Here is a 16,463-nt window from a genome sequence, read left to right as displayed (position 1 = left end):
TAACTATTAGCCAAGAGCCTTGAGCTCCAGGATGCTTGTAGCCCCGCCCTTACCTGGATGAGCAAATCTGAGCCCAGCGTTCCTGGGCCTCAGTGATTGTGAATATAAAATGGGGGCTGGGCCAGCGATAGACTGCTAAGTTCTCTTTCAGCTTTAAGATTCTATGAACTACTTTATTAACAGTAATAGGAAATAAGACTATGAAATATGAAAATATTAAAAGAATAACTGCCAAACATTAAAACACTACAACAAAATTCATGCAGAGTCATGCTAAGTAACACACAACGTGTGAGCCAATCAGAAGCGTCCAGGAGGAAGAAGCGCCATGGGAGGAGTTTATGCAGATGCTCCCAGTTCCCACCTCTTCACTGGGGAATCAGCTTTCTGGTTCCTAATCCTGGCTTCTTTCTGGGCTTATGAAGCTCTCATCTTCCTACTCTGAGCTATAACTAAGGCGCAAAGAAAAAAAAAAGAGAGTAGCTTTAATTGTAAACAATTCCCATGACATATTATTCCGACTTGCTACTTCAGCTAAAAGGACCAAGAAATGCCCGACATGAGTCAGGAGGTGAGAGGAGCCATAAACCGTCCAACTGTAGTAGGACCACGTCGAGATGGTCCATTAGGAAAAACAAATATTTTACATAACGGATCGCAAGATACTGAAAATTGTAATCCCAAGAGGTAATACAAGCTAAAAATGAAAAGATATACACATTTCAAGGTAAATGTATCAATATATCCATAGTCAATTATGCAAATTAGTAATGCTTAAGTGACAGTCCCACCTTTTAACAGTAAAACCTGTGGGCAACCAGGCTATCCAAGAAAGCCCCAGAGGTACAACATTTCTTATATTCTACGTAACAGTAATAAAAAAGTATAAGACACAGAGCAATGATGGAGACCTTTCCTCCATCCTGTGTAAGTCAGACTTACTAGCATGTCATGAGATTTTGGTGGGGTCACATGATTTTTAAAAAATCTATTGTGAACCTAGGTATCATATGATCTAGGACAGGGGTGTCCAAACTTTTTTCAACGGTTTTCACCAAGGGCCATATGCGGTAAAATACACAAACAGCCGGGCCACTCACTCGAGGTGAAGTATGTATTGCCTCACCTGGTTTATTTAAGTAAACTAAATATATTTTTGGAATTTGCTGTGGGCGAATAAGAAATGGATTGCGGGCTGCAATTGGCCCGTGGGATGCAGTTTGGACACCCCTGATCTAGGATAACAGGCAAATAGGAAAGAAAACAGCCTATAATGCCCGACGAAACACATTAAAATGGCTGAACCGAAGCAATGACATCAAGGGACTGAGTTACATACCCACTCTACATAAGACATTTGCTGAGCAGTTACGATGTTAAATAGGTTTAAATCCAAACATGAAAATTTCTGATTAGAAGCAAGCTTCTTCTAGCCTGTCAGAGACTATTAAACTGGACAATGGTTGGAGGGCTGAGATCTGGGAGATAATAGGCAACAACCACCTGGCTTCAGTAACTTGGGAAGGTCACCTGGAGCTAGGGGCCTTCAGGAAAGTGATGAACAAATACGGCGACTGGTCCTGGGTCAGGACCTATAAGCCATCTTCCCCACCTCTCCTCTACTGTACTCATTTTATAGTCCTTAGAATTAAATAAAAGCCCCGCGTTTCCAGTTCCTTTGAGCAATAACCAATACAGAATGTTTGGGCCCAAAGATGTAGGCCAAATCGATACTCTAGGTGTTACTGTTAAAACCCACCCATTCTGTTGGCCAGTGCCTGTATTCATCCACAGGAGAGTGTTCATGGTAGGAACTCACCCAGCTATGACTAAGGACTGGACTGTCCCTAGCCCTGGGCAGTGGGGCCAGGCCAAGCCTTTTATGAATGACACAGACCCAGAGCAAACAATGCTTCTCTCCAGGACCCTTATGTCTGGGCAACAATTCTCCCTCACACTTACATGTGACATCACATCCTGAAGAACCATGACACAGAGGATGTGAGTAATGGATTCTTCCTGCTAAAAGGCAGCCAAACACAAAAGAATTCGTCCTCGAGTTGTTGGAACACAATGGGAACACGACACCACACATGGCCTGTGTCAGAAGGGCCCGCAAAGCAAAGCTGCGTTCCCACATCCCACTGATATGTGATTGCCTCCTAGGTGGTCGATAGGACTTGTACAACAGGAAAAAGAGAAATGGAAAAGAAAAAGCTACACAAGAGGCTAAACACATGAATACAAACTAGGAAATGCAAGGCTAAAAATGAGTGGTTCTCATAGAAGTATGACTTCTGACCACGTCGTCTGCTGACAATGTGAGAACAGCATTTTGTTTTTAGCAGAGACAGAACCTTTTTTCATTATCAACAATTTCTGATATGTTAAATGACCATTTTATACTCCCACTTGTCTCACTATATGAAAAAATGTGACAAAACACGGCAGAAAAAGACATTATATTACTTGACACAAACACCATTGTCCAGAACTATTAAACGCTTTCCAAAATAAAGACATGGTGAAAAAAACATTTAAACACACTCTGATATAATACAGGAAAACAAGACTTCTCTGATAATGAAAAATATGTCAAAATAAGATACTTGGGTAAATAAATAATGCTTTAGTTATGTTTTCCTATAATTTAGGTAACTTAATTAAATGGAAGTTATGTCTAATTTTAAAAGTGATAAATATTTTGTTCCATTTAGGTATTAAATCAGACAACAAGACTTGAACTTCAGCTTCTGGAACATTCCATTTCTACAAACAAATTGGAAAAACAGATTTTGGATCAGACCAGTGAAATAAACAAATTGCAAGATAAGAACAGGTAATAAAAGTAAAAAAAAAATTATAGTCCAGTATTGCACACTTTCTAGATATGAAAGCCTATTTCATGTGACTATTAATTGTAAGCATGACTTCCAAAATGCCAACTTTCTTAATGTACAGCTCATGGATCAGACAGTCTGTGAGAGATGGTAGGGAGAGGGTTCGGAGGGAAATACTGAAACGGCACGCCCCCCCGCAAACACAGTTCTCAATCTGGTTTTCATTCTCTGGCCCCTTCAAGATTCGCTTACGGTACCTATCCTCTAACTATGCCTCAATATCATGCAAGTTAATCTATGGAAAAAATACTGCCCTAGTGTGGAGTAAAAGTTACGCCGGCCTAGGCATTTTAATATTAACTTTACCAACTTTTTTTTACCTCTGGCAACTTGTTTTTTTCCAATTTAAAACAACCTAGGGCAGGAAAACTACACTTATATTGTAAACCAATGCATGCTTCACAATGCAATATTTACTCCTAAAACATATGATAAAGTAAAAACAAAAGTTAATATTAAATATTGTTACAATAATATTTAAATAAAATGTAGAATAATCCCAAGAAAACCAATGCAAAACAAAAATTATGGCTGATCGGTAGGGATTGTTTCATAGGTTTATTCCGGTAGAGGACATGTAAAGATATCGTGTTTCCCCGAAAATAAGACCTAATCGGAAAAGAAGCCCTAGCATGATTTTTCAGGATGACATCCCCTGAACATAAGCCCTAATGCTTCTTTTGGAGAAAAACTTAATATAAGACCCAGTCTTATTTTCAGGGAAACATGGTAACTATATACCCAGGTTGCTATTTCCTTATTTCTAATCAGGACATGTATATATGACACAGGGGACAGTCAAAAAACAATATACTCTTTCTATTTCACATTGAAATAATTTCAGTTAAAGAATTCTTTCCTCTTAACCAAAAATGACGATAAACTTGGTGTCTTATAATTATTCTTTTCTGCTAATCAAGAACTAAACTGAAATAACTCTTTCTGTTCTTTGGGCACCAATTTTAACTCATTCTTAATTTAGGGTTCCAGAAAGCAAATAGATTTTTAATCCAAAATTTTTCTTTAATGTTTCAATTTTTCTCTTCTGCAAAGTAATAAATAAAAGCTTGAGACCAAAAAGTAAGCTATAACAGTATCTCAAATGTCATTTTGCGAAACCGGCCTTATTTAATCATGCTCTCGTCAATACACTGCAGTGTGCTGGGGACGCTTGGGAGCTGGCTGCCTACTTTGTCACTTCCCGTAACGCCTGGGAGAAACGTAGGCTATGTCCAGTATTAAACACTGTTCCCTCTTTAGGTTTCTAATTCAGTATGCTACAATGCTAAAATTCTTGGTTAAATAAGTCAGTTATGTTACCCAAGTATCACCTTTGTAAACAGTTGTCAAGTCACATTACCTTTGGCCTAGAAAAGCGTGTATCTTATTCCCGAGTTCAGACACACCACTTAGTATTTTCACTGACTACAAGCTAACTTGGTTATACACAGCTTGAATCATTTTAAAATATAATCAACAACTTGCACTACATTTTTCCCTCAGCCATGATTTGGTGAAATTTGTCTATTAAAGCTTTACAACGTATAAAATAGTGCTTCTGACCACACTGAAGCTTCCCGTATTTTCTGTTTCTTCTTGCTTACATTCTCCTTCACATTTTTTTCACTTAAATGCTACACATTTAAGTGAAAAATTTAATCTACATTGACCAATAATGTACTTTTCCAATAATTCAAATCCAATTTTGTACAAATAAAATTTAAACATCACATTTCCTCCATAAAACCACCTTGTCAAAAACAGCTCCCAAACTAAAATTTTATGTGATTTGCAACAGCACTGCTTCATACCCCGGACTGCAAATGTCCAGCTCAGCCTGGAGCGGCCTAGGAACTGTTTCTGAACGACCTGCCATTGGACAGACACTGCAGGGTACAGCTTCCATCAGCTGACTTGCCATAAAAACCACACATACCAAATCTGTACGTGCAGGAAGAACCATCTTTTCAACAGCTGCAGAAATCATACTCTCTTTTGTCACAAATATGAATTGAAATGACAATAATAAAGTTTTTCTTTTCATCAGCAACGGTAAAGGAGTAAAAATAAGAGAATTGTGTTGATGATTCTAAATCTTTCAATCAGTTTGGCATGCTGTGTTCTCAGGGGCCATAAATTTGGACTAGATTAAATTCATTGGTAAGAACGTCACTATAAAAAGGTGTGAAGGTGCCGCACATTTGACAAACCATATTTTCCATTATCTTCTATAATTCCCCCAAAGTGCAAGTGCTTTCTTCATGGGATAGTTTCAAAAGAAGGCAAAGGGCTTAGCAGGGTCTTCGTTTTTCTAAAAACTGTCACAGAAACACTCTTAGATTCACCAGCTGAAGTTGCAAGTTACTGTGCTTTTTTTCCATCCTATTCTTTTTCTTCTTCTAAAAATAAATGATTAATTTAGGGGCTACTTGTACCAGTTAAATTAAACTGTGATTTTTGGTAGAGTGACTATTGTGGAAGGGGCTGCCACTGCCACTGTCCCCTCCTGAGAGAGGGAACAAAAACTCCTGCTTCGGCCTGGACATTTCTGCCAACGCAGGATGTTGCCCACACTTCTCATGAACTATGTTAGTATAAAATTATGCTGTACCTGAGTCCAACTTTAGGGTGATCACATAGATCATCTTGTATCAGAAAATCAAACAAGATGCTAATAGGCCAAACCTCTAACAACGCAGGCAATCCCCTCGCCACTTCTGTCTTCCACCACCTCTCACTATGGACCATGGTATTTGTTGCATTGCGCAAAGTTCTTGCAATGAATTTACACTCTATTCGCATCTCTTTCATTCCATTTACATCTGACCCTTGAACAACTCAGGGGTTAGGGGCGCAAGACCCCCAAACAGTGCAAAATCTGAGTATTAACTTTTGACTCCCAAAGAACTTAACTGCCCCCAGTATCTGTGGGAGATTGGTTCCCTGACTCCCCGCAGATACCCAAATCCACGCTGCTCAGGTCTCCTGTGTAAAACGTAGCAGATCAATGCATACGGTCAGACCTCTCCATCTGCAGACTCCCCAGCAAGACGGGAAACAGTGCAGGTATTTATTGAAAAAAATCCATGTATAAGTGAACCTACAGTTCAAACCCATGTTGTTCAAAGGTTGACTGTGTTTAATTCCCTTTCATTAAAGACATGCTGATCGCAACACACTAAATTGATTTCACAAGCCAGTCATGGGTGCCGATCTGCATTTTGCAAACTTGCCCTAGAATCTGAGCTTTGTCGGCAGTGGTCTGAGCTTCTGTGTCTGTTATGTGTGCTTCTCTGAGAGTCAGTGTCATCTGGGAGACGGCTCGACTCCAGGACACGCTGGATTCCGAGTTAAGACGGAATCTTTTAGATCAGGGCGTGACTGCCCTCTACAGCTATGCTGGTATAGTTTGGGGAGAAATAAACCAAAGATTTTTTTTTTTTAAATCTCTCCCTGAGTGTTCACTCTCTGGGCCATGTGACTGTCACATCTTTCTTTGATGCCTCCTTGGAAAATACTAAAGACAACAGAAGGCGGTTGAATAACAAATTTCAGCAGCGACGTTTTAATGGCAGTATAGAGTCATGATTTAAAAATGCCCTGTATAGTTGATGTTGATTGTTTAGGTTAAGTATTGCAGGAGTGTTTCCAAAACACATTATCTGGAAGCTCATGGTACTAGAAATGATTTCAGGTAGAAAACAGAAAATGCCTTTATTTTTAAGTTACTTTCTGCTTATGGTAAGTCACCTTGGTTTTTAAATTAATGAAAGTGATATACAAGTTAAAAAATAAGCTGGCAGATATCGAAAACAATATTACGATGATAGTTGAAAACGGCTACGATAAAACTGATGACAGTCAGCTGCAAGTGACTGCATTACAGTAAGTGATTATTTACTGACGTGGTAGATTGACAGTACACTCACCGCCCCGTATGGATCCACAAGGACCACCGGGCAGGGATAAACTGAAAAGCTGCACCTGAATTTCTAATAACTATGAATACTGAATGTGAATGCTTAGAGGTAAGAACCTTTCGTGGGTAGTGAGTTCCTTCGCTAAGTCATGTTGTTCACAGGGTTACAGGGTTAAAGATTCAGAAAACGTCACTGTCCCCCAAAAGGCCTATGAGACGTAGATTATTTGAACTACAAGGTTCATCAGAGGTCATCTAATCGAATGCCTTCATTTTAGACGGAGATTTATTTCTATAGGTAGTCACCTAGATAGATAAGACACCTGGGATCCAGAGTGTGGACAGCCTTCCCAGGTAACGCAGGCAGTACTGGGAGGGGGGTTAGCCACTAGGCCCGGGCTCTTTCCACTCGCCCACCTGTGCCCCCAACGCCGAGGCCGCCTCCCATGATCACATTCCTCTTTAGTGAAGCCGGTCCTCAGATGCACTCCATGTGAGAACCAGACGTTCACACCGGTGTTTGTTCCTCATAGCCAGGTCACATCTATGGCATAGCTACCTACCTACCCTCGGCAAGTTTCAGGGCTTCTTCAGGGCTGTGGCAACATCTTGCTGCTTTATAACTCCTCTAACATCTTCACAGAGGGTCTTGGAGAAGCAGAAATTCAAAACAATGTAAATGACTGCACAAGGCTCAGGAGGCGGACCAGATGTGCATGAAGCCCTGGGCCTTGAGGTACACAGAACACCCAGCACCGACTAATGACGATTTCTCTTTACAAGTTTCCTAGAAAAGAAAGTCCTAGACATGGAAGACAAGCACGTAGTTCAACTTCAGTCCATAAAAGAAGAGAAAGACCAGCTGCAGGTGTTAGTATCCAAGCAAAATTCCATCATTGAAGAACTAGAGAAACAACTAGTGACGGCCACAGTGAACAACTCGGCCCTCCAGAAGCAGCAGCACGACCTCATGGAGACCGTTCACAACTTGCTGACCATGATAGCCACGCCGGGCTGTAAGTGCACCTTACGCATCACCTTATGTTCAGTACCAACAGTCTTCTCAGTGAAACTCAAAATTCTAAAAAAAAAATAAAAAATCCTTGTCTTTCAAAAAACGGCACTGTTTCTCTTACAGACTTGATACAAAAGATGTCAATATAGAACTGATAAAAAAGGAGGAGGAAGTGGAAGGGGAGGAGGGATATGTATTGATACTAATTAATTACTATGAGGCAAAACACCCCTAACATACTTTTGATTCATGGTCATCAAAGAGCCTACTTTGGTGAACTCCATCATTAAATGGATATACGAGGATAGGCAAGTTAATTTTTTAAGTGGGAAAAACAATACTGGACCCAAAAGGTTTTGTGAAGATTACATGAAATAATATTTGCAGTAGCTGGCATAAAACTGGCACCCAAGGGATGCTGGCTCCCATCTCTGTCTTAAACATGTGTTGCTTTGTTACTGTTTTGTTTCCACTTCACTTATGGTGGAGGGAAGAAGGGCTGCATTTTCGGTCATTAATTAGAGATGTGACATGCAATTGTTGTGGCATTTTTATTTACGTTTTTTCCTTAAACAAATTTGGTCTATTTCTTACTATGGTTCATCTCATAATGTGCTTTCAACTTATATCCTTTGACACAGATACACTTTCTATATGAATCATGTTGAAATATTCGACATTCCTCAAAAAATGTGTTCTCACTCTTTCCTTGTCATGCAGTTATCCTGATTTTAATAGAAACACTTAAAGTTTCTCTGTAAACAAGGAAACAAACAAGCAAACCTAGTAGCACAATCTTGATGCTAAGTAGCAGTTTTCACACAGGGTTGCCAGTTTGCAATCCATCTATTATAAGTTTCGCTCTTATAATTTGGAGAAAGCATATTCTTTTTAGCTTCATAGAAAAGTAAAGGCAATTATCTCACATTACATGGTGGGACTAAGACAGTGTGAGATACTAGGTTTGATGAGCTGAAGTAGAGAAAATCACGTAGCTCAGATCCTGGCAGGAAACATGAGCAGACGACCGAAGCAGAGGAAGAGGCTCTCATGTCCCCCAACCCCCACCTGTGACGCCCACATCGCCCAGTCCAGGGACCTGTGGTGGGCAGGTGTCTGAATGAAATACAGATAAATACCTGCAGGAAAACACACACACACACACACACACACACACACACACAAAGTCTCAATATTGGACTTTGATAGAATTTCATAGTCCTAGAATTTTTAGATTTAGATGAAGAATTTCAAAGACATAGATAAATGAACGTGAAGTTCCACTTTAACACAAACTATTATGGGGCAGTTGCTATTAGGTTGGTGTAAAAGTAATTGCTGTTTTTGGAATTATTTTTAACATTTCAAACCGCAATGACTTTTGCACCAACCTAATAGACTCCAAAGGATACCAAACGTCTTCACCCAAGAGTCTAAAGAAAAGCATTGGCCTCGGACATGTATAAAGAAAGGGAGAAAATACAGGCATGGCCTGGGCAAGAGAGCGGCTGACGGGCTAAGCATTGCAGCCACTGCAGAGGTCACACTATTTTCAAGTACGTTCTTTTTTAATTCTTCTGCACTAACTTTATCTGATTCTATTCAAGACGGAATATTTTTTTTTTAAGTAGTAGTTTATTAGAGCGGATTGTGAACTCCTTGCATTACATGTAATTGCTGATGGACTTGGTATTAGTGTTGATGCACTAATTTCGAGAATGAACACAGACAGGCTGCACGGGTACCTTTTTGGGAAGGATGAAAAACCGGCCTCTCCGTTTTCATTTACTGTAAGAATGCAAATGTAAGAAAGCGTACCGAACGCGTGCATCTCGAAATAATCACCTTGTGCTGTTCATGAACTGCCCTGAAACGCCTCCCTGTTTTCCTAAAGCAGCGAAGAACTCGCTGGTGACCAAGGAAGAACCTATCATCTTCAGAGACTGCGCGGAAGCCTTCAGGTCAGGCCTCACCACCAGCGGCCTCTACACGCTCACCTTCCCCAACTCCACGGAGGAGGTAAAGGTAAGGGCTCCCGCCCCCGGCCTTGGACGCGGAGGGGCCCAGCTCCCCGCCAAGCGAAGCAGCAAACATTCCTGGGGGTCCCCTGCCTGCAGCACGGCCAGGGCTCCAAGTCCAGTCTCTGTGCACCGACGTGCACAGCGCGTGGCACCGACCTGGGAGCCCCTCGTTCTGTCTAATCTACGTTCTCCTCGCGGTGGCTTCATCGCGCAGACGGCCAGTTGTCCTCAAGTGTGAGACTTACGTCACTAATTTTAAACAACGTATCTTCCAGTACCAGAGTTTGAATAACCACAGTTTGTCCACCCTAGAGAAGGGCTCATTCACCTCTCTCCTAAAACAGTCTTTGAGACGACATCCGGGCTCTGGTGTGTACAGGTGGTTTATACACATTTCCCTTCCGCCACACAACAGAAAAGACACATGCACTCAGCAGGAGAGGTTCAATGGAATTAATGCTTTTTACTGCTTCATCAAAGTGAAATTGGCTTTTGCACCAGCAGCGCAAACACCAACACACTGAAAGGCCAAGAACGGCTCAGTGCTACTATGGAAACAGCTTGGACCTCGTAGAAGGGTCTCAGGGACCCCCAGGAGTCTGCAGGCTACACTCCGAGGACGGCTGGTGTCGGCTCTTCTTACCCCATCTAATGTAGGCGGGGAGGCTTGAAACACACCATCAAGGAGCTTCTCCAGTACACAGGGCATACTTCACGGTGTAGGTTCCCTCTATCCCCGTGCGGAGGGAACCCACAACTGGCACCTGCCATCCCAGGCGGCCAGTGGGGCTTGACTCAGTGATTCCTAGTTACTCCGGGAGGCTCAGTGAGCAGGGCTCCGACACCCCCACCCCACCCCACCCCCGCTCTGGGAGACCCTGCTTTAGAGAACCAAAAAAAAGAAATCACTTCCCCAGGGAATATTTTGAGGTGGCTTCTCTTAGAGGTTAGATAAGGTGGAATAATATTACGTGAGAATTAGTTATATTAGCATTGGATGGCTGTATACGTTAAATGTCTGTAAAGAAGTTTGCATCTCACTGTAAAAGCAGCTACACACTGAATGTAAACACTTACAGAAAAAGGCACCTCATGTTGTATCAAAATGAAAATTTTACAGACTCCTGGAAATATTATCTCCTTGATTCAGCATTATTCTCAGCAGAATAATAAAGAAAAACACTTTAGAAATACAAGCATTAAGGGCTTAAAGACATGGGATTTGAAATAGTAACATGTACCTTGATTACGAATTTAAAAGACAAATATTGTGTTACTCAAGATAATACTTTCCAAAGAAATCTTTCTAATTCATTCATGCTGCGTTAAATCAACCTTGAAAATCACTTAATGTCCCTTGCGTCCTAGAAGCAATGTGTTACAGAGAGAAAAAAACCCAAACAGTCTGTCGTAGATGAAAAAGTAATGAACAGACTCTATGCTAAGCCTTTCAACTCCCTTTGGAATCTGGTTTTCCTGACAGTTCTTTGCAGCATGTTGTCTGTTACCAGACGCAGGTCTCTTCTTGGCATGGAGACAGCAGGGCCAGGAGTGACAAGCAGGAGAGGATGGGGTAGAATGTGAATGCTGCTGATACAAATCCAGGACAGTGGCGCCTCGGGCAGCACCATCCTACTGCTGTATAAATGTCTTCCTGACTCATGCACTGTCCCCACCCTGGCTGCTAGATCAGCTCAATGCCCCTACTGAAAAGTTCTGCAGAAGAGGAAAAAATGTCGGGCTCTGTGTTGATATGAGTCTCAGGTCATGGGCGCAACATTTGCAGTAAAAATAACTCACGCACACAGCCGGGAACAAGCAGCTCTCAAACCTCAGGTTCCTCATCTGTAAATAAATGGTCCAGGTTAAGTTACCTCTGGAGTCCCTTCTGGAGTCTCTATACTCACAGCCTGATCTAGGAAGGGGAGGTCAGATCCACGTGGGTTTCAATTGGGCTCTGCCAATTTGTGCCTCTGAGCAAGTCATTTAACCTGTGTGTGCCCTCAGTTTCCTCATCTGCAACGTGACGTGACATAATAGCCCCAGTCTTAAAGAGCACATTCGAGGTGACAATGGAGGGGCAGCACCCAGGACATGGCTTGTCACTTACCATCCATCCCATAAATGGGACTTGTTGCTGTGACTGCCCCCAAGATTGGCAGACAACTTCTCCGCATGGCAGGTGCCCCATGGCCCCTGGTGTCTGATTCAAGACAACAATGTAGCTCTTTGGGAGATCTTTTCCAAAAGGGCCTGAATATATCAACTTTACTTTTGAAAACTTCCTTAGGCTTTTGTACAAGACAGACACTGAAAAGATGCCCTTTAAGGAAAGTACTGGTGTTTGTTTCGGCTGGTGAGCGACATACGGGTTTCCTTCCCTAATGTCATGGGATACCTGTCCCCTGATGTTTATTGTTGCTTTTGTGTTTAATGGGTTGCTTGCCCTGGCCTCAGAGCTGAAGCAAAACCATTAAAAATCGAGCATTCCTTGCTGAGACACATGAAGCTTTCGAGGCAGATGCCAGGCCCCTGAACCGTGCCATGGCACGCTGACCACAAGTCCTCCCTGCCCTCAGGGCTGCTGGGGTTGGAGCGCTGAGGTCATGGGCATTTTCTAAGGGCTTCTGCTTTTCCAGTCCTGAAATCAGCTTCACCGTTTTCACTCAGTACCTTGCGGCTGCGTGGCTAACTCTATTTGAACACTCGCTTTTTCTGCAACTTTCATGACCCAATGAACCATAATACTTCCATTTTCATAAACTCTGTTCTTTTTTAAAACAAAAATCTGGACAAAGTGATATTAAGAAAATGTTCTAATCATCTTCTCACTGTCCCTGATGGAGCTGCAGAATGGTATGGCTCCAATCATCCCACACGAGCATAACCCTCGGCCGCTCCGGAGTCTCCACTCCGATTTCTCTAACGAGATGAGCTCTGATTTCAATACCAGGAACTTCATGACGGTGATTTGGACACTGAAGAACCCCTGATTCTTCTATAGGCTCACTAAGAACCTTACCAGTTCTCCCCCCCACCAGAACGCCATTTAGGATTCAGGGGAGTTAACTTGTTTGCACAAACACAACTTCTCAAACCAAGGTAGCTTATTCAGCTAGTTTAGCAAATGTTGTTTTAAAAAGACACACTGATGGACGTGAGCAGCACTGACCAGCATGCGGACCACAGGCAAATGAGAGTATTATTCGTGAATCCATTTCAGCTTGGAGCTGTGTGGAGGGACTTTTGGCCAATTAACAAAAGGGTCAGGTTTCTCTGTTTCTGGCTGCAGAGTGTAGTAGAAAAACATTATGGAATTGGGGATTAAACAGAGTGTATTCAAATCCTATATTGCACTTAATAGCTGAATGACTGATCAAATTAACCTAACTTGATTAACTCTTTTCTCCTTTCAAAAATGCAGAATTATAGCTGCTGTGAGTAGATACTGTGTGCAATGTCCCCAGCGCATGGCAATACAACGATAATTAACAATAAAGATAATATCACCACAGGGTGATAAGGTGTTACCGTCAGCAGATCAGTTTTATACATGTGATTAACTTAAAACGGGGAGAGCATCTTATTCTTAATACATGTCACTTTCTTGAACGGAACATGTTCGTAAACACGACGATTATTGGGGAAAGCAACGCAGGCTGGAGAGACCAGAGGAGGTGAAAAGGAACGTACTGGAGAACGGGCGGGTCTGACAGCGGTTTTCTATCCCCTCGGCACTGAGACAGCAGATGAGCTGCTTAAGAGGGGAGCACAGGTCTGGGTGCCTGCTCGGTTCTCTCTCAGCCCTTATTCTCTGAGATTTTAACTCAAATGCAGAGTTGTTCACCTTTAAACTTACTCTGCCAAAATGTTCTGCATTATTGCCCAAAGGACCGTGGAAAAGAACAAAGGAAGACTATTTCTAATTGGTTTTGAACCTTAACGTTCACCATTACCACCTTGCATGCTGCAGGGAAGTTCATCTTGACTTTCTGGAGAACGTTTTCGTTCTACTATAATCTCATTATTTAAAACTATTTATGTAATCTTATTTGCAGGGGTTTTTAATTTCATAATAAAACTCCAGCTGAGTTGAAATTGAGCATGCATGCTCTTAGCCCAAGAAAGAATTCTGTGTTCAGAACAAAGTTTAAACCCACCGAGCCAGCTTGAAAGCAGAAATAAAAAGAGCAGGGGAGAGATATGCCATGGGCAGTGAGCAAAGGGCAAAGAAGCCTGCAGCCTGACAGAGCGGAGCTCACACTGGGCATGCGGGGTCCTGCATCCCATAGGCAGGAAGCCTGGTAGCCCCACGGCACACTAAAACCAGAGTCCTGGGAACCCTACGAGGCAAGAGGGTCCCTTTCCATGGCTTCCTGCAGAGTGGATAGGGACTGGTCACTAGCACAAAGGTTTGCAGGGCCGTGACCCCGAGTCGATGGACTTGTACAGGTTGGAAATGAGAGGCTGGGGGCCAAACTTCCAAGCTGTACCATTCACACTGACTCGCTAAGGGACCGCCATCTTGGGTCAGCTACTGGGGCGGGCCTTTTGCCAGAAGACACGACGACAAGAAAGTCAAGTTTTCATCAACACATCGTGCTATACTCCTGTTTATTTTTCATCGTCATTTTAAATTCATGGTTTTCAATTAATTGAAAACCATCCGTTTCTTGGAAAGACCATGGAGATTTACCCCAAAGACCCCTATGAGCACCAGTCTTACTATAGGGTCTGTGGGCATCTTGCTTGTCATATTTAAGGGAGGACCAATGTCACTGCTGTCCCCACGCAGTAACTGTTCCCTTCTCCTTGGCAGGCTTACTGTGACATGGAAACTGATGGCGGTGGGTGGACAGTTATTCAGCGACGTGGAGACGGCAGTGTCGATTTTCAGAGGACTTGGAAAGAATATAAAATGGTATGAATATTCATTAAACCATCTGAAAATAATTTTCTTTGTGAAAAGTAACTTTCAAGATCTGCAGAACCTTCACCACCAATCCAAAACTAACCAACGATTTAGGACAATTTTTTTTTTTTAACCAAAGGGTTCTTTTTCAGTGGTGTTTCAGTCTCCCCGTTAAAGAACGGTCCTGCCAATGTAACGTTATCTACGTACCAAAACTAAGGCGTGTGAGCGTGAGGCTTGCTTTCAATGTCAGGTTCAGCACCTGTTGGTAAGACAGCTGTTTCTCGGTGCCTCACGCTCCTACAACCTTAGCTGTTTTTGCAATAACAATGATAATTACTAACGGTAATATCACTACAGGATGATAAGGGGTTTCCCTAAGCAGATCAATTTTATACATCTGATGAACTTAAGAGGGTTTCCAATTGTTTCTGTTGGTGGCTTCCCAAGTTGCTCTAGTTATTCTAACACTAATTTTCTCCCAATGACTACTTACTGTCTTAAAACTGACCTTTTAAAGATCCACTTTCTTATACGGAAGACCCCAAAGTTTTGCAGTGCAGTACAGAATTTCTGCTGAATATCTGATAGTTATTCCATACCAAATGGATGGACTATTGATTTCAAATGCATGCAGAAAAATAAATAAGGTAACTGAATTTTACAACTTGGATTACAGGGTTTCGGGAACCCTTCAGGCGAATACTGGCTGGGAAATGAGTTTGTTTCGCAAGTGACTAATCAGAAACGCTATGTGCTTAAAATACGCCTTACAGACTGGGAAGGGAACGAGGCTCACTCACTGTATGAACACTTCTACCTGTCAGGTGAAGAGCTCAACTACAGGTAAGGAAATGTCACGGGACGGAAAAAAGCTACCGGGTTTTCTGGGGGATTATTCCAGAAAGTGAGAGCCCCATGGTGTTAACCAGGACCTCAACTACTCTTAGATGACCTTAAATGTAAAAACCTCTTGTATCTTAGACTTTTTTGCTGCCTTGTGGTAAGTTTCTCTAGTTCTGAAATGCTAACTCTGGTTTTAACAATCTGAGGGACACTTCACGAGGACAGTATTTTGTCTGTTCGCTTTGCTCTGTATCCTTAAAGCCTAGACGAACGCTGCCTGGCAGATAATGGGCCCTCGACCACTCTTTGTAGATTACATGAATGTGGTGTCCCTATGACAAAATGTCAAGCCAGCATCCGAACAGATGTGTGCCTATGATTACATCGTTCTCCTCCAAAAGGTTTCAGAAGTTAAACCTATCCTTTGGCAGTTTAAACATATCCAGTCATCATGTACCGTCCCAAAGTCGGGATGAGGTGCCATGTATCAGAGAGGCAGAGTGAGGTGGGACGGATGGCGAGCCCACCCCGCTGCCCTCTGCAGTGCAAAGAACAGCCAGGCAGCAGCTCTCCCTTCGTATTCACCGTATCCACCCCCCTGGCCGTGCTAATCGCGACAGTTCCAAGACGAGCACGGGCGACCTTGACGCGTAATTGACTTTCAGGCTCTAAAACGCCCCGAGAGCAGAGACGGGAGCTGCAAAGGGACTGAAAGGCTAGGCCCGTGACAATCTACGGTGTAAGGCGCGCACAGACAAAGCACACATGTACATGCTGTTAGATAAACAGGGCCTCCGACGTGCATGTGCGACGGGGATGAGAGAGAAGGGAGACAGCCGGGCGGCACCCT

General features: G+C 42.6%; 2 protein-coding genes across 9 annotated transcripts in view; one reads left to right on the top strand and one right to left on the bottom strand.

Annotated features, from left to right (window-relative positions):
• The window catches only part of MCPH1 (microcephalin 1), a 254,860-nt gene that overhangs the window by 142,140 nt on the left and 96,257 nt on the right, over nucleotides 1-16,463 (bottom strand). The window lies entirely within an intron of this gene.
• The window catches only part of ANGPT2 (angiopoietin 2), a 54,955-nt gene that overhangs the window by 28,706 nt on the left and 9,786 nt on the right, over nucleotides 1-16,463 (top strand). Inside the window, exons 3-7 of one of the 2 annotated variants that reach the window (XM_019717766.2) lie at nucleotides 2,718-2,839; nucleotides 7,603-7,835; nucleotides 9,732-9,859; nucleotides 14,675-14,776; nucleotides 15,447-15,613. In XM_019717766.2, the coding sequence (XP_019573325.2) occupies nucleotides 2,718-2,839; nucleotides 7,603-7,835; nucleotides 9,732-9,859; nucleotides 14,675-14,776; nucleotides 15,447-15,613 (752 nt within the window). Of the gene's footprint in view, nucleotides 1-2,717; nucleotides 2,840-7,602; nucleotides 7,836-9,728; nucleotides 9,860-14,674; nucleotides 14,777-15,446; nucleotides 15,614-16,463 lie in introns of both variants that reach the window. The other variant, XM_019717765.2, reaches the window with a different exon arrangement.

This window comes from Rhinolophus sinicus, linkage group LG04 (genome assembly GCF_036562045.2).
Source record: "Rhinolophus sinicus isolate RSC01 linkage group LG04, ASM3656204v1, whole genome shotgun sequence".
Taxonomy (NCBI): Eukaryota; Metazoa; Chordata; class Mammalia; order Chiroptera; family Rhinolophidae; genus Rhinolophus; species Rhinolophus sinicus.
The sequence above is the reverse complement of the archived record's forward strand: the minus strand, read 5'-3'. Positions and strand labels throughout refer to the sequence as shown.